Source organism: Orbilia oligospora (assembly GCF_000225545.1).
Source record: "Orbilia oligospora ATCC 24927 unplaced genomic scaffold scaffold00110, whole genome shotgun sequence".
NCBI classification, from domain to species: domain Eukaryota; kingdom Fungi; phylum Ascomycota; class Orbiliomycetes; order Orbiliales; family Orbiliaceae; genus Orbilia; species Orbilia oligospora.
The window spans coordinates 928,819-952,158 of NW_011645667.1; the positions used below are offsets into that span (position 1 = coordinate 928,819).

General features: G+C 44.7%; 5 protein-coding genes across 5 annotated transcripts; all 5 read right to left on the reverse strand.

The window, feature by feature from the left end:
* Positions 1-384: 384 nt before the first annotated feature.
* Positions 385-1,014, reverse strand: AOL_s00110g268 (uncharacterized protein; the record flags this gene model as incomplete). The annotated part of the gene is made up of 1 exon (XM_011126958.1): positions 385-1,014. The coding sequence occupies one exon, from the start codon at positions 1,012-1,014 to the stop codon at positions 385-387; it is 630 nt and encodes a 209-aa protein (XP_011125260.1).
* A 745-nt stretch (positions 1,015-1,759) lies between these two features.
* Positions 1,760-4,093, reverse strand: AOL_s00110g269 (uncharacterized protein; the record flags this gene model as incomplete). The annotated part of the gene is made up of 5 exons (XM_011126959.1): positions 1,760-2,016; positions 2,115-2,340; positions 2,417-2,929; positions 3,068-3,469; positions 3,605-4,093. The coding sequence occupies 5 exons, from the start codon at positions 4,091-4,093 to the stop codon at positions 1,760-1,762; spliced, it is 1,887 nt and encodes a 628-aa protein (XP_011125261.1).
* A 4,975-nt stretch (positions 4,094-9,068) lies between these two features.
* AOL_s00110g270 (uncharacterized protein) lies at positions 9,069-10,581 on the reverse strand (the record flags this gene model as incomplete). The annotated part of the gene is made up of 2 exons (XM_011126960.1): positions 9,069-9,736; positions 10,014-10,581. 2 exons carry the CDS (start codon positions 10,579-10,581, stop codon positions 9,069-9,071), a joined length of 1,236 nt encoding a protein of 411 aa, XP_011125262.1.
* A 1,820-nt stretch (positions 10,582-12,401) lies between these two features.
* AOL_s00110g271 (uncharacterized protein) lies at positions 12,402-14,231 on the reverse strand (the record flags this gene model as incomplete). Its single annotated transcript, XM_011126961.1, has 1 exon — positions 12,402-14,231. The coding sequence occupies one exon, from the start codon at positions 14,229-14,231 to the stop codon at positions 12,402-12,404; it is 1,830 nt and encodes a 609-aa protein (XP_011125263.1).
* Positions 14,232-15,688: 1,457 nt separating this feature from the next.
* On the reverse strand, positions 15,689-17,526 carry AOL_s00110g272 (uncharacterized protein; the record flags this gene model as incomplete). Its single annotated transcript, XM_011126962.1, has 2 exons — positions 15,689-17,416; positions 17,497-17,526. 2 exons carry the CDS (start codon positions 17,524-17,526, stop codon positions 15,689-15,691), a joined length of 1,758 nt encoding a protein of 585 aa, XP_011125264.1.
* Positions 17,527-23,340: the final 5,814 nt, after the last annotated feature.

Genomic DNA, 23,340 nt, shown 5'->3' on the forward strand with positions numbered 1-23,340 from the left:
ATATTTCCCGAAACTAGAAATGCCGGTATTTACGGATTGAAAGAGATCTAAAAGAGCCTCGTATTGATTAACTGATTGGGACTGATTAGACTGGGACAAGCCTGGGATCCCATCTGCATAGGTATCAATTAACTTCTGTATCGAGTGTATGGTGCTCGGGCATAATTCGTTAAGAAGATAAAGTAAGTCTTTAAAGAAGGTTGAGAAGAAAGGAAGAATCAAAAGTGCAGGATCAAAGCTCCTACAATTGTTAGCCTACATGCGGACACCAAAAGGGGTCGATATGTACCATAGACGATAACACCCCGGTATACCGGTAACGAGACTAATACCACCTAACGATTGTTATCACCAAAGTCCAAGTTCATAAGAATCGCCCTGGCTCTACCAATCATCTTCACCCCAATCCGAAGACAAGCAAGTCTTACACTTTTTCCATTTTCCAATAATCCCGTCGCATCCTTCCTTGAAGCAATATGTAACCCCGCTATCATGCTCCCCTTCCAGAGATGCCTTCAGAAGTTCAATACCAAGTTCGTGATATTGTTTCAGCAAACTGAGGAACCACTCTTCAGCCATAAGACCATCTTGCTGAACTATCGCAAGCACGAGACGGAATACTCCTTTGTAGATGTACGATCGTCTCTCATCCTCCGCCGTCAAAGAGAAAATCTTTTCCACTAGTTGGATAAATTTGTCTTTATCCTGCAAGACGACTTCCCATTTTCCAGCTTCAAGGACGGCATCGTACAAAACCTTTTCCATAAGACATTCAATCCCGAGATCTTCAGCGCAGGCGTAAATATTCATCAAAGTTTCGAATTCTAGAGACGCGAGGTCCCCCGTGTAAAGATATCGGAGCACATAATGCAGTATCTGAGGCTCCCAGTGCGGGATGCAGATTTCGGTAGCGTGAGAATCTGAGCAAGCGAGAGCGAGAGAGGTGGAGTGCTCAGCGAGGACGAGGCGGTGACAAGGAATCCGAGAACGAGAAGTACCAGCGACTATAATCATATCGGTATATCTAGGGGATCGAAGTTGGCTAGAATGTTAAATTTGATATTAACATCTTGGCTACAGAGCCCATGTATATAATGTTTTTAATACGCGAGGCTGAAGAACTCAAAGTAGTAGTTGGGTCTAACATTACCTTTCGAAGCCTGGATAGCAAGGAACGTCGAACCTTGGCGCCATTAGAGTGCGATATATTTTTTATTAATTGTCCTTTTAATTAACTATATTAATTTTATCTGTGGACTTAAGCTTCGCAGTGTTTGATCAATTGAACGAAAGAATGAGGGTTTGGAAAACTATTCTCAATATACGTTGTAGGCGGAGTTCGAGCGCTAGTATGGTTGCTAGAATGAAGGAGGAAGACTTGAACAAGGTAGACAAGATCATGAAGATTCCCATTCAACTTTCAGTCTCTTTCTCTTATATCCTCGAGCCTGACGCAACAAATATATTCTGAATTTGAAAGGTGTCTTGATTTGCATTGAGCTACATATAAAATAAATATAAATACGGACTTCGAAGTTCGAGACTCTAACTACATCCAAACTCGAGGCTTGGAAGTAAGCTGGCCAACGCAAAAAATACAACATTTATCGGAAGGAAAGCCATGCAAAAACCTAAAATATCTCGGGAACCTTGTCTCGTACCCAGACCTGGAAGTCGGGAACCCAATTTTAAATTTTTTCGATGCAGATAGTTTTTTCGGTTCAGACGCTCATTTTGAAGAGATACCCTTACCTGAGATCTAAGTATAGAGACAGTCGGTATCGTCCAACTTCTGCTTCTTGTCGCCCTCTCCAGCCCCAGATCCGGATTCATCATCGTCTTCGCGCTGGCGTTTACAGCCCGTGGCTGGCGGCCTCACACCCACCCATGCAACTTTAGGGCCTCCATGGGTTCGAGCATAAGCGTCATTGTACAACTTATTTATGGCACCCGTGGCATCCAAATCCTGATTCGACGATAGATGCGTTGCTAGTATTCCGGCGACTGCGGCAGCAGCTACAGTGAGGGATATGATCAATCAGAGTTGTGGTTTTAATCAATATGGGGTCGTGGTTAAAATAGATATTTCTCGATATCTCTAGTAGCTATCTTACCGTGATGGTGGCCTTTGGCAACAGACTCATATCCGCCTTGAATTACGCCAACATCCTCTAGCCGCCTCATAAAGGGGACCTCAACCCCATAACCTACCGCAGAAACCTTGATGAACTCAGCTTTTTCCTTAAAAACAAGATTCCCGCTATTGTCAACAGCACCCACGATGACCAAGTTACTGAAATCCGGACCGCGCACCGCAGGCCAGTTGACTATTGGAGTTCCCTAGTCAAGATAATATATTAATATATTAGCCTGGATCCTGGATGCGATTCTTCAGGGGTTGGGTAGCATGTAATACAAAGTCCTTAGGCGATCCTCCCGCACTTGACACTACTATAATATTTTCTAACTGCATCAGTGATTCGAGTGCTTCGTCGCTTATAATCGATATTTGTTCCATCCAGTTTTTATCGTTTTTGCTAATTGGAAACTGTACGCCCCCTGATCCCCTTTCTTTCTCCTTCAGATACTCAATAGTTTCCGACGCAACCTGAATAACGGCTTTATACTCAGGATCGGTTTCCCGTTGGGTTAAAATATGCTGTCGAATCGCCATTATTTGTTCGGCGACGATGAGTGCTGGCCATGGCCCATCCCAACCTCGTTTGCCATGAGACGCAATCCAAACATCAGCTTTCTTGGCAAGTCCCGCTCGCTTACCTAGAATCTTAGACACGAGACCTGTGCCAACAGGAGGGGCAATCTGACCATCGAAATCCATATAATCTCGGTCGGTCTCCTCATCACCTACCATGCGGTGGTGAAGCCATCCTTTGATTCGGCCTTCAGTCCCTAATGCTCTGGAGAGCTCCTAGGTCAACAAATAATACTGTCAGACAGACTGTCCTGATACCATGGTATTGTTTCCATGGATTATATATATCGAGAAAACTTTGCGGAAAGACATTCCAAGCAAAGCGCAACTTAATACAGCTTAATTGTAGCTTACCGGATGGTCTTTCGCCTCCTCAAAAACCCCACTAGTCAAAAGGTATACGTTCACACCCTCGCCCTGAGAATCATCTAGCCATGCATTTTCCGGGACCCCGTGGGTCAGAATTTTTTGCCGGGTTGTTTCTTCTAAGCTGGGTGGAGGTGTAGCTAGAAATCGAACGTCGTAAGTACTCTCCGCTATCATCACGGGCGAGCGCTTTCGCAACTTTGATCTTTTGGAGGTTTTGAGGATTTTTGGCTTTAAATCGGGTGTATTTCTGCTTGCTATGTTTGGCGTTTCTTCGAATTGCTCTGGGAGCTGGCGGTTTTGTGCCCGCGGATCTTCCCCAGTTGCTTGTAGCACAGCTAGAAAGAAATTTAAGTTCTGCATCGGACTACTTTCTATGACTGATGCCATCTAATCCTCCCCATATCGGTAAGTCATAAAAGAAGTTAGCTTACAGACTTTCAAATTTACTTATTCTTCTCCTTCTATATATTTCATTTTCACGAGATAGGACACTTTCGAGCTTTGACAAACAAAAAAACTCACCCCATCCACAAGCCATTCATTCAGCGAAATAAATTCCACGAATATCTTAATTTCACTGGCAGAAATTACGCAAAATGGTCTATAGTCGGATCTCCATTCTGCGCAGTAAGCTTTGAAAGATCCATCTTTCTGAACCTCATAAACGTCCTGGCCATAATAGCTTTTGATCTCTTCATCGAACTTTTCGTGGTATGAGGCGCTTTCTGCTTGTTTTTGTTTAAAAAGAATCGCAACATCGATCTTTTTTGTCCATTCAAAATCCTCCGGCCAATCGAATTTCGAGAGAACTCTGATCCAATGATCCGTAATGTCTCTCTTCTCCGGGAAAAAAGAGCGAGCAGAATGGTTTTTGTGCCCAGCTAGCTCATTGAGCTGTCCGGCGGCCGATCGCTTTTTTTGCCCCCCTTCTAATGCGATACCAAAGGTCGTCTGGATTAAAAGAAGACTGATCCATAGAATAACCAACTTGGCGAAGATCGTTAGTGTCATGGTGGTTATACGCATGTATCTTTCGCCCAACGCTTTTAACGCTTTTGCATTGACCCCTTTTATAAAAACTGATAGCAGAGTAATCAAATGATATCTCGATCTATGGCGGGATTAAATTACCATTTTTTCGTGAAGAAGTAATTACAGCAAATTAGTCTATCTAGGGTAAGAGCCATCACCCAATGCAATCCTGTGTTACAAAAGCCGGCGCCGCCCACCAACAAGTTTGACCAAAACGATTTGCATCGCATAGCCGGAATCACGCGCAAAGGCGGCTGGGTAGCATCGAACCACAAGAATGGCAAACTACAACAAACACTATTGAGGTGTCCAATCAAAGCTACGCAGCTAAAAGATCCAACCTAGGTGGGGGAGGCTGAAGCTCTGCTGTTTTATAAGGTGTTTTTTTCGCTCCTTTAGCAGACTAAAATCAATCCCCAAAGGGGCTTGAGTATGTTTAATCATAGTTGTAGGTTTCACTGCGCATATGTTTGGGAGACTTTAATCCAGATACCACGGCGATTCCTCTACTCATAGCTTTCAATACAGAAGCCTCCAACGGTTGGGGTATTTCCACACTTACCCTTGTATGCTAAGTCTCCTACGTGCTTTGGCATCGCCCCATTTGACTTTATAACTTGTTTAGTCTAGCTGTTAGACGTTTCAAAATATTGTTGCGGCGAAGCTTGAATTTGGAAAACCGCCTTGGAATCCAACGTCCATGCGAAATTTCGAAATCGATTAAATTTTAGCTGCAGACAGCAAATAGGCTCAGCTGCGGTACCTAGCCCACGACAGCCAGAAGGAGCGTATACGCGTACCGATGAATGTGACTACACTTCGCAAGGTAGATAGCATGATTGGATGAGAATACTAACATTAAATTATAGATTGCGGGAGACGGTCCAACAATGATTTTAGGTATACATCGGGTTGAAGGATTTGGACAACTTGTCTTGGCAAAATTAAGCCTTGGCTGAAGTGGAAGCTTGCTGGTGTGTGTGTTGTAATGTTGTATTTTTTGCGATGGAGACGAGCGGTCTTGTTCAGCGTCGACGTCTTAGAGTCGAATTCGAACGCTGAGACTGACGGAGCTAAGCTCAGGCTGACAATCGCGAACGGACTATCATACACTGGTGGTGAATCACAAATCTCTACTGTCATGGCTCAAAGCCGGGACCATCTTGTATTTATCCGGTGTTGCAAATTTCGACCCCTTGCCCCTCAAAAACAGAGGAAAGTTCGCCTGTAGACTTCGGCAAAAAAAATTGCAAAAAAGAAGGAGTGACCAATGAGCGATTCGAACGCCCAGCCTTTCGATTTCACGAACTTGTTATTTCAAAGTCCTCTGGAGTCGAACGCGCTACCGTTGCGCCAATCAGTCCTGGATTGTTGAATTCCGTGATAAAGAATCTATACATAACCGCATTGACAAATTGCTTACACTCGTACGGGAGTAAAAGCTCCCATTTTCAAAGGTGATAGAGCTATAACTACCTTCCGAATAGATCACCTGGCGCGATAAATTACTATGATTTAAGGGCCAATACCGTAGTTATAGACACCTTCATGGTTTTGAAAGAAAGCCTAAGTTACGAGACTGGGTTACAGGTCTTCCATAAGACCTCAAGCCCAACACAAGACGGGAACAGCACACTTAAATTAAGAAGCTTAAGGCTGGAGCCGTCGACCCCGAATTTCCCGAATTCACCAGCCTATTTATTTTAGTTATTATGGCTTCCCATTAGTTTTATACCGAATATACTTGATGTGACTGCCTCTCTTACCGGAGACTACTTAACGTTTAATATCAGCTGCCGACATGACACCTTCGCGCGAATTCGCTACATGCTCAGAATACTATAAGCCACCGCCACAACGGATATGCGCCACGCTTCGAATCCGTCCACATCCAATTACTGCCTTGGACTGCTACGCTTTGTGTATATATCTCTCACCGTTTGTCCATAGACCATTTAATTCAACATCCATTAACCTTTTTTCGGAATAGCTTTCCCTAGACATATTCTAAATAACCTCAGCGACACTCTTCCCTGAATCACAAGCCCTAGAAAGGAAACACTCATACCAACTCAAGAACAAATATTAATATATTGATTCGCAGAGAATCAACATTCCCAATTTTCTATTAATAACAAGATCTTAAAATGGTATACCTTGACCAAGAAATAACTATAGAACGGGAAAAGGTATTTGGGGAATTGGCCGTATCCGTTGAACGAGTCCATGACTGCGATGACAATGACGATGCCGAAATACCATTTTTAATTTTTGCAGACTACTATCTTCAAGTAAGCTACGAGACTCTCTCTTTCTACTTTTTTGTCTCTTAGGTGACAGTTCAAAGTACTGACTTTAAATCATCCCAATAGTTTGTGGCAGCGGTTTATGGGTCAAGAATTTACAGATATTCTAATCAAAGTTATCGCACCGAGCGGCGTGGCATAGTTGCTTGCAGCGCACCGTGTCGTCCTCACTGCGATGACCACACTCAAAGACAGGATGAAAAACGGCGATCAGACCGTCGAGCTCCACGGCATTTATCCAAGATATTTTTTTCATCTTGTGGCGTACGCATACGCTAGTTTGCCCGATGCTTTCATCTTTGGCAATATAATCGTACCTGAAGAAGATGATACCAATCGTCACTCACTTCCGCCGACCGGGTTTCATGGCATGCGCAGGGTACCTATAGTCATAGATGTTTCGACTACCTCAAGTAAAATCGACGACTTCGACAATAAATTATACTTAAAAAAATAAGCTGCCAGATACTCCGACGGCATCTATTGAGGAAAAGCTTTTTCAAGTTTACTCCTACATTGCTACCCAACAATTTAGATTACACGACGTGCTCAAATACTTAAAAAACAATGGACGTTAACTGAGGGTCTTGAATATTGTAAATGTTCTGGAGATAGTGCTTACCCTCTCATTGCGGAAAGCTTTAGACTTCGTGCCTCTAGATTCCATGCGTATGGTTTCTCTCCGCTTTGCAATTTGCGGCCATGGAAATCGACACAATTTGCGGCCGTTTCGAATTTGCACACTGCAGCAGCGCAGACGGGAATTGCGGGGCTAGGCTCGAATTTTGTTGTTCATTATTAACAAGCAAAGTCTCTCCACTATCAGCATAGGGATAGATATATTACAGGCTTAGAATCAATCCCTCGTTATGCTAGCATGCTAGATATGTCGGGAGACAAAAACTTATAAAATAATCGATTATCAATGGAAATTTTGCATTGAGTTTTGCCGAAAGGTCCAACACAGACCTAATCAAAATGCAACACCTCCCAGAAAATTTCAGTCCTCATAAAATGTATAACATGAAGCAAAAAATATGAATCTACAACAAGACGGATTCGCCTGTGGTCACCCACCAGACTACTGACATCTCGATATGAAGCTTAAGTAAGGCAGAGCGGACGGGATACCCTGATGTCTTCATTCAATGGTCGTAGATATCATTCCAGTTTCGCGCTGAGGTTATATCTCCAAATGGGGATGGTGGATTTCTGGCGACAGGGAAGATTTTTCAATCGCGACTAGGGTGAATTTCGATGTGCACAAAATGATTTTTGAAACTAATACCGAATTGATCGTCGAATTGACAGGATTGAAGGTTCCAGACTAATATTGAAGGGTTTTTTGGGCGTGGAGTATCAGTTTTAATTCTCTACCTGTTCTACAGTGAAAAAATTTAAATGCCTTCCAATTGTATTTCAAAAAATGAAATGTACACATGCACAGACACAGCCAAAAATATACAGCCAGGACGGTTCTAAACTGACAAAAAAGAAGACGGAGAGAAGGGTCACTGGCTAACAGCTAGAGATGTCCAGCGTGATTGGCAGGCGTTGAATCGTTCAGCCGACCACAATGGCAAAAAATAAAAAATAAAAATTGGATCTACAACAATCAGGATTCGCATATCATCTCCGACTACACTACTGGCTGATCGATAAGAGGCTTGAGTAAGGCAGAGCGGACGGGATACCCTTTGTTCCTCTTTCTATGGTCGTAGATATCGTCTCCTACTGAGCGCACAGCTATGTCTTTAGTCGGCATAGTGCTGATTGATAGGAAAATATTCTCTCAACGCCATGGCGCCAAGAAACTCCGTTTGGGAGAAGGATACCAGACAACCCTTTTGTGGGCCTGCAGGTCCTGAAGGGTCGAATATTCTTTTGCACAGAGCGTGGAGCTATTGGTATTAGATCTAGCTTCTGATTAAAGGCTTTATGAGATTTAGAAAGCAATTGAAGTTTAACGTTTATGACCGAGCAAAATTTCCTTGGGTTTGTCTTCAGTTCATGACACCTTTTATTAACATTTGATTCCGTACATGGGGTTGTCTTTGTCGAGACGGTTGAATGATTACATTTGATGGAGATATGCATATGGAAGCGCTTAATCTCAACGATACTATAGCTAGAATGGGCATGTACATACGGGCTGTGTATCCCGAATTGCCAGAAACAGTGTTTCTGAATTTTGATTAGCTTAACCAACCTAGGAACTAAATAAGCGTATAGTATTATATAGTAAAGACAGCGATGTAGTAAATGAAAATAAGGATAGATCGCTGATTATTACTAAGTAGCATAAACTTGAAATCTCATATAAAAATTATCAAAACACCATGACTTCTGGAACCGAACGCTAACGTCCCTCTTTCTGATATTATGCTTTTTCTTTAATTACAAAAATAGATAAACCTAGAAACTACCACTTAAGCAAAACTTTCACCTTGAAACTTATATCAATGGTCAATACCGCCTGAAGTGCCATAAACTAGAGGTTGACAAGTGAAAATTTAGCCCACGAAAAATTTATAAGAATAACGATGAGGCATAGTTTCTTTTTTCTTTAATATTGGTGAGAACTTACCTTTGTGCGTTAAAGCCTACAAGACTGGCCATTTTGACCTTACACATGTACAATAAATCGATTACTGAGCGTTCGTCGTCTCATCCATTTCGGCGTTTCCCGCCTGATTTGGCATAGATATTTCGCGCTTTTTTAACGAATTATCGCGTCTCCGAAGAAGTGGAGGCGGTGCCGATCCCCCCCCAGGAGGTCTGTCGAAGCCTCTCACCGGGTCGTAATAACGTCGGGGTTGGCGCCAACCTTGGCGGTCATGCGCTCCGTACAGGGTGGGCCCTCTAGAGGGCCCTGCGCTGGACTCTACAATGGATTCTTCGTCAGATTCCCCGCCAGATTCCCCGCCAGATTCTCCGTCGGGTTCTCCGCTGGGTTCCTCAGGTGTGCGTTGCCTAGCGTATGGAATTGCTGTGGTATCTAGTAGAAGCATTTCCAGCTGATCCATATCCACTAATTCGGGGGGTTCCTCTAGCGCTGGGCCTAGCTCTGGGGATGCCACTGGTATCAACCCTGGGGATACCCCTGGCTCTAGCTCCGGGAGCGGCGCAAATGGGGGGGGTGCTTCTCCAAGCCAAAGAGGTCGCACGTTTATAGTGGTACCTGGCGGTGCCCATTGGTAATCTGGGACTTGATCTCTAAAAGCCTGGGGGAGTCTTTCTAAAGCGTTGAGGTGTGCCTCATAACTCTCTCCTTCAACGAGCGGGGGCTGACGAGCTGTAACTTTACAGTAGCAATCTACAACTATCATATTAGATCTTCATTATGCAAAACTCTGCACACGATGGGTATATATCTTCTCTAGGCTAGGGTACGAAACAAGATAATATTTTTTTATGCAATCTTTTCTCCTCCCTCACCTTTCGTGTGGGCGATGCTAGATGCTGTATTTTTCTAAGTTTCTTCGGCTAGGGCATTCAAGGGGATCATAGAAAAGGTACTTCATTAAAGTCGGGAATTTGGTTGATATGCGCAGGGGTAGGGGAATTAGTGTAGTAGCAAGGAGCAGACTTACTCCACCAGCTACGACATGATTCTGGAACCTCGGTACCCCTCAAACACCAAGTGTGGGACTTGGCCGACCCAGTCGGGGGTTGCCCACCGGGCTTAAGTTCGCCGGTTTCTTGGTCGCAAGTGCAAGTTCGACATCTGAGTAGGTGGTTCCTAATCCGGCGGTACAAGAGCTCTTTAGCATTATGGCTCATATTTTCGAGTTCGGAAATGTGGTTGATGTACTCGGGACGACTTCGCCCACCAATTTGATTCAGTTGTGGACCGGTTCGAAATCTAGGGTAATTCCTCCAGCTTGGGTCCATATTGCCGACTATCCAACGTGCAGAGGGGCATTCAATCTCCCACCCGGCGATGAAGATATTAGGTGAGACTACCCGTTTTGTATCATTGTGGTCAATTAAATTTTTGAAATCTGGTGGGCTTGAGCCTTCGATGCCTCTTGCCTGGCTTGAAGCATTGCTGGCTGTCGTTGTGCTAAGGTCAGTGTACTTAAAAGGTACTCTGAAGGCCGCCGTTGGTATACTGGTACTGGAGTTGATAGCGAGAGCCGAATTATTGTTGTCTAACATGGGAACTGCCAAGCTCCCTGGAAGGAACGAATAAAGAAACATCAAAAGGGTTAATGCATGGCAGCAATAGTGCCATACTGACATACGGCGGGAACGCATGGTATCTTGCAAGAACAGTTGACTTTTGGTCTTAAGTTCTAGTAATCGGCGATGGGCGAATAGTAAAAGGTGATCCTCTTAAATTTTTCGGATATAGTAATGCTTCTAGGAAGGGAGAATGGATACATCTAGAAACAGCAGCCTCAAAGCTCATTCAAACAGAATATCGCCTAATTATATATACGTGTGTGATGTGTACAGTGGCATTTTGTGTAGTGTATGGTTGTACACACGTTCAAGTCTGGGCCGGCCCATGGCGCATATCGCTATTGCCGCCGTAAATTTCTTACATACACAGCTTCGAGAGGCTGTGCGTGCTGAGCCGCATGTTTGTTATTCGATGCATTGAACATCCTGTGACCCTGGAGTCGGGACGTTAGGCTAAGGTATGAAAATATAATTATGTGATCACAGTGCTCGCTTGGTTTCATATGATCATTTACTTTGGTGTCCGCGCTTTCGCCTCATCCGTCAAATTAGTTGAGTATAGATGCTGTACGCAATTGCGCGCAATACTAAGGAGGGCCTGTAATTAGTATATGAGAGTCTAAGTTCACATTGGTAGCGTGAAACGATGCATGATGCTAGATTCGATATCGATTCGATTATCGGCCCAATGTTGGAGTTTCATGGTAACCAGTTGTCTAGCTTGTACCCAACTCCGCCCGATCGAAGCATTCCTGAGTATACTAGGAGTTCGACCTCGCTATAGCCTGTGCGAAAACTAGACTAACCTGTGCGCAGGTTTATATATCAGTTTATAGGTTGGTTGGGCTCAACTTGGCTAACATGATGAGTACCAGGCTGTGCCCTGGCCTTGACGTTTTTTTAGTCCCCTACATTGTGTACGCCTAATCGATCGAACTTAGCCCCATGACTTCATGAATTCAGGAGCTGGTTTGTCAATCACGAGTTTGCATTGAGAAACATGAAAGCGTTTCAGGTTTACTAAAGAATAATACCACGCACGATCGCTGCGGCGTTTGCAATTTGGGCCGCAACTATATTAATTCCGGGTTTGAGTTCCAGCCGTAACGAGATATTTTGTGTTAAAACGACAATCAAATGCGTCAATTCTGCGCATTGTCAAAGTAGCCTAAGAACAATGTGTAAACCTGGCCCGAACCCCTTAAGCGCTTTTAGAATTTGATCAAATGGCTTTTGAATATTTTAAATTGTCTCGTAGATACCCAAACAGAGGACATCGATCGAACCACGGCCGTGCTGCGCCACACTCCCGTTGTTCGAATGTTGGGTATGTATTGTTAGTATTAATACATGATATTATCGCATTGGGGTGATTAGTCCATATTACGTATACGCGTATACTTGTTGTTTAAATAAATAGAAATTAATTCTAGAAGCCTTCTATCATATCAACATGCATGCCACGTCTTCCGGTTTGAAGTGAAGCCTTTGACTTAATCATAGACTTGGAAGGATACCTAGGATGAAAATCTCATACCTGCGGGCTCATCGAAGATACCTATAGACTCTACTGAAGATCAATTTATAAATTTAAACTAAAGGAATTGATATAAGCAGGGGTTTTGCGGATTTTAAAGTATGTCGAAGTTTGAATGAGAGTATCTCTTAGCCGTTTACTCCGTATTAATATTCCGGATGCCGCTGCTGGAACGGTATCATACGGATCGTCATCTTATATAGCTTAGTTCAATTCTATAAATACCGAATAGCACAAGATAGTGTAAGAATCAAAGCTAATAGTCCTCCTCCTCCTCCTCCATCCGTACTCCCTCCTCAAAGAATTGTGGCCCATCAAATGAAGGAATATGAATTCTAAAGTCTAAGGGATCAAAATCCGGTACTTCGAGCTGATTATCTTCGGTAATCGGACTATCTCCATCACTCCCTCCTCCTCCTCTTCCTCCTCCTTCACCTCCTCCTCCAGCTTCTGGGTCCCCTAAAACCCCTTCATTTGGTTCTTCTTCCATTCTGCCTTGTACCTGTAAATCCCCGGTGCCTCCTTCTATATTCATATTATTAATATTAACATTATCTGTATTGGGGGACTTATAACCCTGAATATCCCTTTCAAAGTCATAATCCTGAAAACTGACTGCCCTCCCTTCCTCCTCCTTTACCAATCGTTCATCAACCCCACCAAAGTTTAGCGGCGTATTCCAATTGCCCTCCCCGACATTCTCCCCCCCAAAATGCCTTATCCCTCTTTCCAACAATGCTAACCTCAGGAGTTCCATCCCATAGCCATTATCTTCAATCGTCGGTTTCCCTTCATTCAATTTAGACACCAGTCCCCCTTCCACACCTGGGAAATGCTCAATCTCCAACATCCTCTTCAACAATTTAAAATACGGTATCTGCCAACATCCAAACCAAGCTTCAAACCCATCCAGCAAGTCCGCAACCCCAAAATCCACCCGTATCGGGTTACCCTGGGCATCAACGGTAGGTCTATCGAAGAACTCAGGATCATATTCCTCCCACGGTTTTAACAGCTCCGAGAATCCAGGATATTCCATGTTCCCTTCAAAAGCTAATGCTCTAAATTCTTGAACCCCATCCGTAGCAGCTTTCATAGCATTCAGATACTTCGCCAGCTCAACCATTCTCTTCCTCTGTTCCACAAGATCAACCGTGATCCTCCTTTTCTCTGGATCGGTATCAGGAGGCTCATTCCTAGTCTTCTTCACGGGTGGTAATCCAATAAGTGTAGTAGTAGCCCAATCCAAAACAATTGGCTCACGATCAAGATATACCTCATCTTCTCTTCCCGGGTATAATTTATAATCAATCGGTTGAGGAAGAGTCGGGTTGGAAAGCACCCGACCGAGTTCACTGTAAAGATTGTAGAATGAATAGAAAGTTTGGTAGATGTGAATTAAAGCTATTAAGATGGTTTCGGCGCGGGATTTGAAGGTCGGACGCGGGATGAGACCGAACGAGGATACTAGATGCGCGAAGTTGGAGGAGTTTAAGATTGTTTCTTCACTTTCGTTGATGTTGTTGCTACCACGCGAGGGAGGAGGATTTGGACGTTCTGGTACAACATCTAATACTTCCTTTTTAAACCCCTTGGTTAAGTGTTTTAAACTATTGAAGAGGAAGGATAATGAGTTCCTTGGTGGAGGAGTATCCGCGGGAACATTTTCGAGAAATAAGTCGTTAGTGTTAAGATTGAAGTTCTGATTAATAGCATCAGGCTTTGGTCCCAACGGACAAGACAAATTCCTAACTTCACCGAAGAAGTCGATTTCGTCTCCTAAGTTTCTTAACCGGGGACGGTTTTTAATTGCCCAGGTTTTCCAAGTTGATAACGGGACAATGAAGTCGTGGGTTGGAGTTCGGGGACCGCTGGTGACGACGTAGGTGCCAAGCGGTGCCGCATTTGTATTCGTATCAGCGTTAGTATTGGTGGCGGGGGTGGAGTTGGGTGGAAGTTGCTGTGGATTGTTGATGTTGTCGGGTTGGGGGTTTTGGGAGGGAGGAGACTGGGTCTGCGGCTTCTTGCCGAGTTGGGAGAGGGACGGGTTGGTAAGAAGCAACAGGACCAAGAAGTAATACTGCATGATTATGGTGATCGAGGGGTTGCCATGCGGGTGGTGGTGGAACTCGATGTTGAAAAAGTGAATCGTGGAAATGCATATGTGGGATACACCTGTTGGATGCATGGGTCGGAGTGCGGCGTTTTGCTCCATATCCCGTCAATATCTCATACTAAGTAGTAATTGGTTGGCAAGCACAAAAGGTCGTTATCATGGCTTCGCACTTCTGCGGCCCGGTCTAAAGTCAGATAATAGAGATTAACGAGTCGTTATTAATACCTAGGTATATTGTTATGATAGTAATGTACTAGCTAGTCACGCTTCGGTAACATATCTCCAACAGTCGATACGATAGCCCTTTGAACTAGATTGATGAGTCGTTTGCCTGTCCCACCCCTGCCTTGCCTCATCTATTAGCGCTATATACCTCGTTTCTGGCCTCGTGCTCATTACCCACATGCTTCAGTAATGCACCATTTGACAGCTAGTATGTCGGGGACATGTGCCGTAGCTGAATAAGTCTCTATGCCACATGGTACCATGGAATTCGGACATACAAGTCAATTTTCCAACAAAGAAATCAAAAAAGGCGTAGTATCGCTACCAACTATATCCAGAGGCGAGCTGCATAAGCCTATGGTCTTAGGAGCATTAGAGCGTGACTCTTCTGCCGGGTTATCATATCAGCACTACACTTTAGGTGTTGCATCCGCTAGGTAGTCTTGATTGTACCTTTGTCCGCGTGCCTGCCTTAGATATTGCTAAACTTATTAGGCTGGAACTAATATCGTAGCCAGCCTGTCAGTCAGACCTCATACCGACCGATGGGTATCTTTAAAACGGGGTATAACGACCGTTAGCTCAGATGGTCTGACAAACCAAACTTCCAAAGCGTGACTGGTGGTGGAACTTACCTGCTCATTACCTCGTCGACTGACTCCTCAACTGTGCATGCCCCCATTTGGTTAAATGCCTGTGGGTGGGAAAAGTTAATCGTCGTAAACCTTTGTCCTAGGATAGCTGTGCTATGGAATAAATGCTCAGGAGATTCAATCAAAAGCGTGGGTAATCTAAACCCGAGAGGACTGAAGCAATGGAATGTTTAAAGGAAACAAGGGAAATTCATTATATGTGTCTCTCATGAGCTCATTATCATATCATATAAACCATGCAATCATCTCAGCCCAGCCACAAAGACATGTAACACACTACCCCCTTAGGCTTCCACTTCTATCACATCTAGTGCTCGCTAATAATACATGCATGTATCGAACATTTTCATAACACGTGATAAAAACAGAAAAGAGAAAAGAGGCCATAAACAGTAAAAAAAAGGGCAATTTGACAGGGTAAGAGAGGAAAAAAGAGGCGCAAACAGAAATTAAAACACTGCAAAATCTTGCACTTCCTCCACGACGTATTTCAAACTCCCCATCCTCCCCAGGACAGATAGGGTTGTGTATACTTCTCAAACATCATATTTAAACCTTAGAGGTATTAGAGGTCGGAGTGACTCCAATAGGTCCAGAAACCTGAGAAGCCGTAACCGGTTTAAAGGCTTGATGACCGATACCAACACCAACACCAAGCGGCATAGGTCCCGGAACAAGAGGGTTATGACCCGTTTGGTAACGAACCTGGTTGCCAAATTGATTGTAGCGCTGGAATTGGTGATTATGATGACCACCAGCAAATTTGTGAGGGTGATTGTAATTATGAGTGAAGCGATTGTAGTGGTGCTTCGACTGGAAACGGTTGTTGTTGTTGTTGTTCGTATTGTGACTATTATTGTGGTTATTGTTGTTGTTATTAGTACCAACGTGGTCCTGGCTGCGCAGTTTGGCCATGGGAGGAGGGCCAAAGCTACGATCTTGGATTGGTACAGGTGGGTTGTATTGCCGCGCCATTTGGGGCGTTGTGTAGATAGGCTGTGGAGGTGGTGGAATATACACAGCCGGTGGGACAAATCCAGGGTTCTCGATAAAAGTCGTATTTGGAAGAGGTGAGACGCTGGTGGCTCGGAAGGGAACGATGATGGTCTTTGGTAATGGTTGTGGGACACCGAGGTATGGGCCCTCTGGAGCAGGAGTAGTCGTCTTTGAAGGGACACTGATCGATGGACTTTTTGAGGTAGTGGATACCGGTTGGGAAGCGATGTCCAAGATCTTGACTACCGAGCTCGAGTAAGGGTCGTTCTTGCTTTCGACGGCAGCGGGAGTCGTGGGGATGCTAGAACCAGTCCCTGACCCGTCGGTAATGACTTCCTCGCCGTCTTCCTCGTACTTTTCGAAGAGCAAAGGGAGAATAGCCAATGGAGGGAGCTCAGTAAGCAACCCAATGGTAGACGCAGGTGCCGATTCCGAGGGGGTGAAGATGATTTCAGGGATCGGAACACTTGGGACAAATATCTTTGATGGATCGTATCTGAGCTTAGAAGGAGCTGGGGCAACTTTTTGGGCTGTTAGAGCTGGGTGCTCTGCAATAGTTTCAAGAGGGGTGGTTGCGGTCCCTAAGGTAGCTCTAGAAGCAGCTCCGGAAACGGATGGAAGAGCTGGAAAGTCTGTAGCGGAAAGAAAACCTGGACCGAGAGACCCAGTCATAGTATCCATCTTGTCACCATGGAGCTTCATCTTTTCTTCACTCAACTGCAACCAACTTTCTCCTCCGGTTGGCCCGATCCACCCATATCCCTGCAAGCCGATATCCAAGGCTTTCTTCAATCTCTCCATCTCCCCGCCAGACTTAGCGTCGTCGATGATCTCACAGATGATATGGTCGAGGAAGGTCTCGCCAGGCTGGGGGACGTAGGGAGGAGCAAACCCAGTAGGATTCTTCCCGTTCTTGATTCGGTTCTCAAGCCTTTGCTTGTGGGCATTGGCATGCTTGAGATGGCGGGCAGCTACATGGACTTCCCGTCCGATGGTAACGGTAGACACGTCCTTACCGTTTTCGCGAGCCTCACGAGTGAGTCTCTTGTTTTCAGCATCCTTGACCTCGTTGTCAAGGATCTCACGCCAGGCTTGACACTTGGCCCGGTTCTCTTCGGTGAGGTGGTCTTGTGGAACAGGCTGTCCACGAGCAATTCTAAGGGCTCGATCACATTCTGGGCAAACAGCTATGCGATGTGGGAGACGCGAGAAAGAACGACAAAGGCAATCTTTGGTATGGGATCTCGCACGAAAGTATAGCAAAGATCGATCGTGGCCACACTAAAATCAAGACACGCGTCAGAATACTCAACTGTCACACTGGAGATAACGGGAAGCTGCTGGAAAGGAGAAAGACATACCCCAGTATAGAGGACGAACTGGTAGCACATTCTGAGGTAATCGCGGTGGTGGTACTGACGTGGAGGAGGTAAAAATTGGTAAGGTGAATTGACGAGAAGAGGTGGTGATGGTGGTGATGTCAAGCAACGGTCGAGGTTGGAGTTGAAGGGGGGTGGAGTTCCGCAAGATTGTTTGCTTGATATAATGCAATGCAGCAAGCCGCACACAACTCAGACCCCTCTGTGACCCTCCTGTCAAACACTGGTACTATACCGGTACTGACTGCTATCAAACTCTCTTATCATACTACTCCCCCTCAGCAGCCTCTTTTCCCACAAGCGTTCATACACTAATCACAATCCTACAAGTATCAAAGGTTCTACCGATTATATGGCAGCTCTCGAGCTCAAAATTGGTTTTATGCCCCAGGTAAGTAAGCCATAGACACCAATAATACTATCTCTCCTGTACTGACATGTGTGGTATCATAGGAGGAGCAGCTGAAACAATTTGTTCCTGCAGAAGCAGCATAGTAACAGATCCATGGCCTCGGATCCCAATCGGGGCATACGTGTCTACTCGGTGTAACATGCTGTAGCCGGGTAACGCCATCCCGTCTGTATCACCCAGGCAGGCCAGCACCACACCGTTTTGTGTGTCACGTTGTTACTTCGTTCGATCAGATATCGTGGACACAAACTGAAAGAGAATGCTGGAGAGGATACGTCAGGATATGATGAGCTGGCAGAGGATCTGCCTCAGAAGAGCAAGAGCGTGCGGGTTCGGGCCGATTCCTCTGCTTAGTGCCCCCACCCTATGGAGGTATACTATTCATTCCCTTTCTCACAATCTGTTAGGGCTCGAAAGTCTATATAAAGACCCCATTCTCCCTCTGCTCGACTGGAATATATCACTGCAGCAGGGCAAGACAATACTACAATGTCCTAAACAACTATCTAATATTCAATTATATACACTTTATTCCATTCTCCTTACTTTAACCTTGGGTCTATACACCCTATACCAGCCGTGGTACTAGTATGCATAAGCATCCGCCAGCTCAGGGTCTCCCGAACTTCTTCTTCTTAATCTAGTCTATCCTCTTATTTTATTCCACACTTCAATATTTGTCCAAGTTGAGCTGGACACCGTCCGAGACTACGATTTCTCCTCTGACTAGCCGAGGGTTTCATACAATCCTATCCTTTGATCTTCCTTGATATCTTTTTTCAATTATAAGAGTCGTTAAGGAAGAAGAGTACGATGTTTGAGCTGGTACCGGCGAAAATACACAGAAGAGACCTGGATGACACGTTTTCGTTCTTCTCAAAGACCATCACAGACGGCAAAGATCCGCCTTTAATATTTAAAGCGGCTTCTATCCAAAAAAGAGGCATCTATCGTATCTGGCTCTCTGGAAGATTGAGAACAAGCGTGCAGCTGCTTAAAACCTCACTAATTCGACTTTCTTGCTGGAGAAGGCTCCAAGACAAACGGTGAAAATGACACCCTAGGTCCGTTTAAAGTCTTGACGACTTTACCCTCGTCTCTGCCGCGGAATTTGGCATTCAACCTACGGTTTATTTCAAAGTATCCGCTAAAGAGACATAATGAAGGGGTCTTTTGTCACCTTTATCTTGGCTTTGTCTCGTTAATATCAGGAGGGTGCCAAAAATGCTAGACGGTGGATGTGCCCAGACGACCTACAACAAAACGCAACTACTACGAGCCATAGCGATAGACTTCGGGAATGACGGAATCCGTTGCACCGAAATAATTATGCTTTACTGTTGTAAACTAATCCCAAGTAACAACATGGATTATACACCTCTGTATGCTGCTGCAGACTTCAGCCTTTTCGAAAGTCAGGGCTAGGCTCGGAAGTACAAAATCTTAATTTCGTGCTTCGGAAACACTCGGTGCACGAGGCTCTTGCAATCGAGATGCTCGATAATGTGGTACAAAGCTGCAGATCTTATGATGCATGGTTTGTGTTTCTCATCAAATTTTAAAGTGGGGCCAATCATTCAGATCAAATGTCACGGACCATTTGGAGTTTGATATAATATCACCAATAGAACCTTCTAATACGCGAAACATGGCTCACAGAATTTACGTCTTTATCATAATACAATGGGGCTATACGATCAGAGAACAAACGCCAAAGTTTCCTGCCGATTATGGTTCGAGCTGCTATAAGATGGAACCAGAGCACACGCGGGTGTTGATAGATTCTTTGAAGGGGGAGGCTCCGGAATCACCGATACGAATGCAACCGCACTCGTTGATGGGCAATAGAATTTTAATGGTTAGATCTATATATACGGATATCCAAAGGGGCAGTATTCCGTATGTCCCCGGCAGAGCACCTCCAAGAGCCCAAAAGCTCTTCGCCCATGAACGGTCCTAAGTATTCAATAGTGCCGTGGACCTAATTAATGAGGCATTATCGGATCTTGCTCTTTTTTAACCAATTCTTCATGCCGGCCGTGACGCTTTCATGATATATCTTGAGGGGGGGGGATCAAGTTGATCCCCGTACCCTCTAGGGTTGAACTGGGAGTTGCACGGAGACCCCCAAACAAACGGTTGTCGTTGTTCTCATCTACCCATGTCTGGTCTGGCACCACAAATATAATCTCGAGGGGTCTACAGGGCCTAGGATGCCGTTTCTGGTGCTGGACGGCGTCGATGGGCTGATCGACACCCAATAGCGATAGGCCCCTTAGTGTCGACACTTTCAACGAACTACACGACGCATACATCCCGAATAGGCATTTCCTGAATTCAGCATTATATTAGATGCTTGACTTCGGCAGAAAGGCACCCCACCCCGGAGATTATGTTAACTACTAGAAGTTTTCCTTCCAGCTTCGGTCCAGCCAGCAGGGTGTCAAGTTTATTCACTTGAATATGACTCTGGACAGAAGGTATAACCAGAACGAAGTCTTATGGCTACAGTTAACTAGTTACGGCTGGAAGGATATTCCATCGACTTGAACACAATTTTGCATGCCTTATCCGATTTATTCGTTTGTTCAAGATGAATACTCTGCGAATCCCACTGGAATGAGCCTCCGCAATGGATCAATAATGTGCGCGGATTTTAAACAAATTTTCAATCGACTCCATTGCCGAAAGCAGGGGGCCCGGCCAAAAGAAATCCTGTCCGCATCTGCGCCTGGTCTCGGGGCGATATGCAGAAATCAAGTCATAAAACGATGCGTATGCTTTCCAAGAAAGTGTTCACTTTTTTATGTATAGCCTCGAAAGTATGCGCGCGCCTGACGTCGACTCTTAAATTCTATTTGTTGATCATAGAATTTTCTTTTTTAAGTATACAAAGACCCGTTCAGATCAAGCTTGGGATTCCCAATAAATACTACAATTTATGGGCCGACTATGTCTCGTGGCATGGGGGCCCTCCGATCATTGGGTTTGTCTACAGATAAGACTTCTTTTTGACACATTTACGACTGTTTTAACGACAGAAACTTTACAAATTCGGGAATACTTTCTCGGCATGGGCCCCAGTTGACCATTTACGTCAGCGAATGCCAATCCGTCAGGGTGTGGAAAGGAGAACTATGGACAAGGTACAAGATTGCCTCCGATTTTTACGAGCCAAAACAATCTTGATGCTTGATGGAATGAATAATATGTGGCTCGTCAGTTCAAAACCTTTACGCTGTCGAAATCGTCCCTGGCACTACTAAAAGCGGGGCTATATTAGTCTCTAATAACAACTGGCTGGCTTCTATAAGCCAAATCAGCTGTCGAAGGATTATCCTACATACATAATGTTCATGGCAAAAACACGGAGATATAGCCGTCAACTGGGAGAAGATTGGTAAAACCGAAGCCAGACCTCTCTCGATATTAAAAGAATCGACATACAGGAACAACTTCGCGGTCACAAAGGATTAAACCGTGGAACTCTAGAGGAGTGTCACCACTTCATTCTCACAGGCTACGCAAGATTAATTTGTCGTGTGGTCGACCATAATCAGGACTCTTCGTATGTGGACTTCTCCGGGCACCCGATGCAACCGTACAGAATTTTCTCTTTTTATTTCAAGAATATTTCTTGCCAAAAGAAAATGTGGACAGCGGGAGGTGCGATCATCCGCAATTCTGCTCAACCGATTACTGCACTCGGCCAAGGATAATGCTTGGCCTGTGTGCAGGTAAGAAATATCTCGCCGCGACGTCTTCAGCATCTCACTGCGGCCATCATTGAGAAGGCCAAGATGGGTACTTTTTCTAAATCCGCGAAAGTACCCAATATAAAACGTTGTCAATAATTACTCGCTACTTAAGTAGTGATTCACTGCATGCAGGCATACACGAATGCTGTGGCATGGTGAAATGCTAGCGCTATCAGAGCTCCGCTGACGGGAACCTTAGCCCACTCGAGTTAAATTAGGGATAAGATGACAGTTGTCATTCAGGGGCCTTATACTCAACTGTTATCATCCCCGCTAGACGGCTGGTGACAACACGATTAGACTAGCAAGATGCCTAGTTCACGTTTTCCACTGGAAAATATTTCTAAACACGCAATCTTATGGGTCAGGATAGATAGGATCACTAGATACGATGCTTGGGCCTCTACTGCTGCCTTATCAACGAACGAATACAAATTTGCTAGAACGGCATACCCGCAGGATCGGGAGAAAGAACGGAACCAAGAATCGATGTCGCGACATCGATAGGTCGAATGACTTCCACGAACTGATTCCTTTTCAGAAGCTGAATCCATGGAAAATCTACGGTCTTGTGCGTCGAATTTTCGAACGCATAGTTAGTAAGATCCACTTAAAAAAATATGTATATTTCCATGACGTCCAGATAATACTCTATGCATGGGATACTGCCGGGATAATGTCTTCCCCACAAGAGAAAAATAGGGTCACTAGATATAAACCCACGGGCTCTGTGGTTCTCTTTTATGCCAAAATCTATTTCTTTTGAATAATGTATAGTGTTAGCTGTACAAAATCGGCGGGAGTACCGGTACGACTTTATGTTGTTGCTGTATCGAAAAGGAAGAAAGCAGTACATCCTGCAGATCTGCACCTAAGTCATCAAAGTACTCGAAACACTTACTCAGAACGTACGGAGTGGTAGGGAAGTTTATTTGGGGCTACAATCACGAGATATTCGACTACCACTATGATCCCGGTGCTCTCTCGACTCTTCTTCCTCATGGCAACCCCTGATTGATGTTTGCGTTTTTGTCATACGTGAACCATTGGAAGATATGGTTTTCGCGCTTTAGCTTATCAAATACTTGGTGCTTTGGTTCACCGCGGCTTGAAATTGCTTGCTCCAAAGGAGTGCGATGGCGGAGCATTTTGCCCACGCACATACGCTAGATCTGGCTGTGGTGACGGCTGGTGGCGTCGAACCCCGGATATTAAGGCAAAATTAATTGACGGTGAGCGAGACTCCCCAGATCTGGGGGTGCGTGCTTAAGCGCTTCGGATGGGATATATATAATCAGCGGAGCGCCATCGATATGACTTCAATGACGAAGAAACCTAGAACGAGTTTTACCACGGAGTCAACATTTCCTTTCGGGAAAAAATATACAATCTATGGAAGGCCTGATTTGCGACGCATGATACTCACTTTCGCCATTTTCGACGTCCGGGATTAGAGCAAACGCCAATCGGTGAAGATCGAAAACTTCTATTATTTCTCTAATGCATTGTCTCCTAGTCCTCTTTGAAAGTCTTAACTCGACTTTCCAAATAGAAACCACATTGGCCCAGCACTCGTATCCTGATTTCATCGGAAACCCAAATCGAATATATGATACTGGTGATGGGACAGGCTGCTCAATTGGTAGCCGTCGAAGT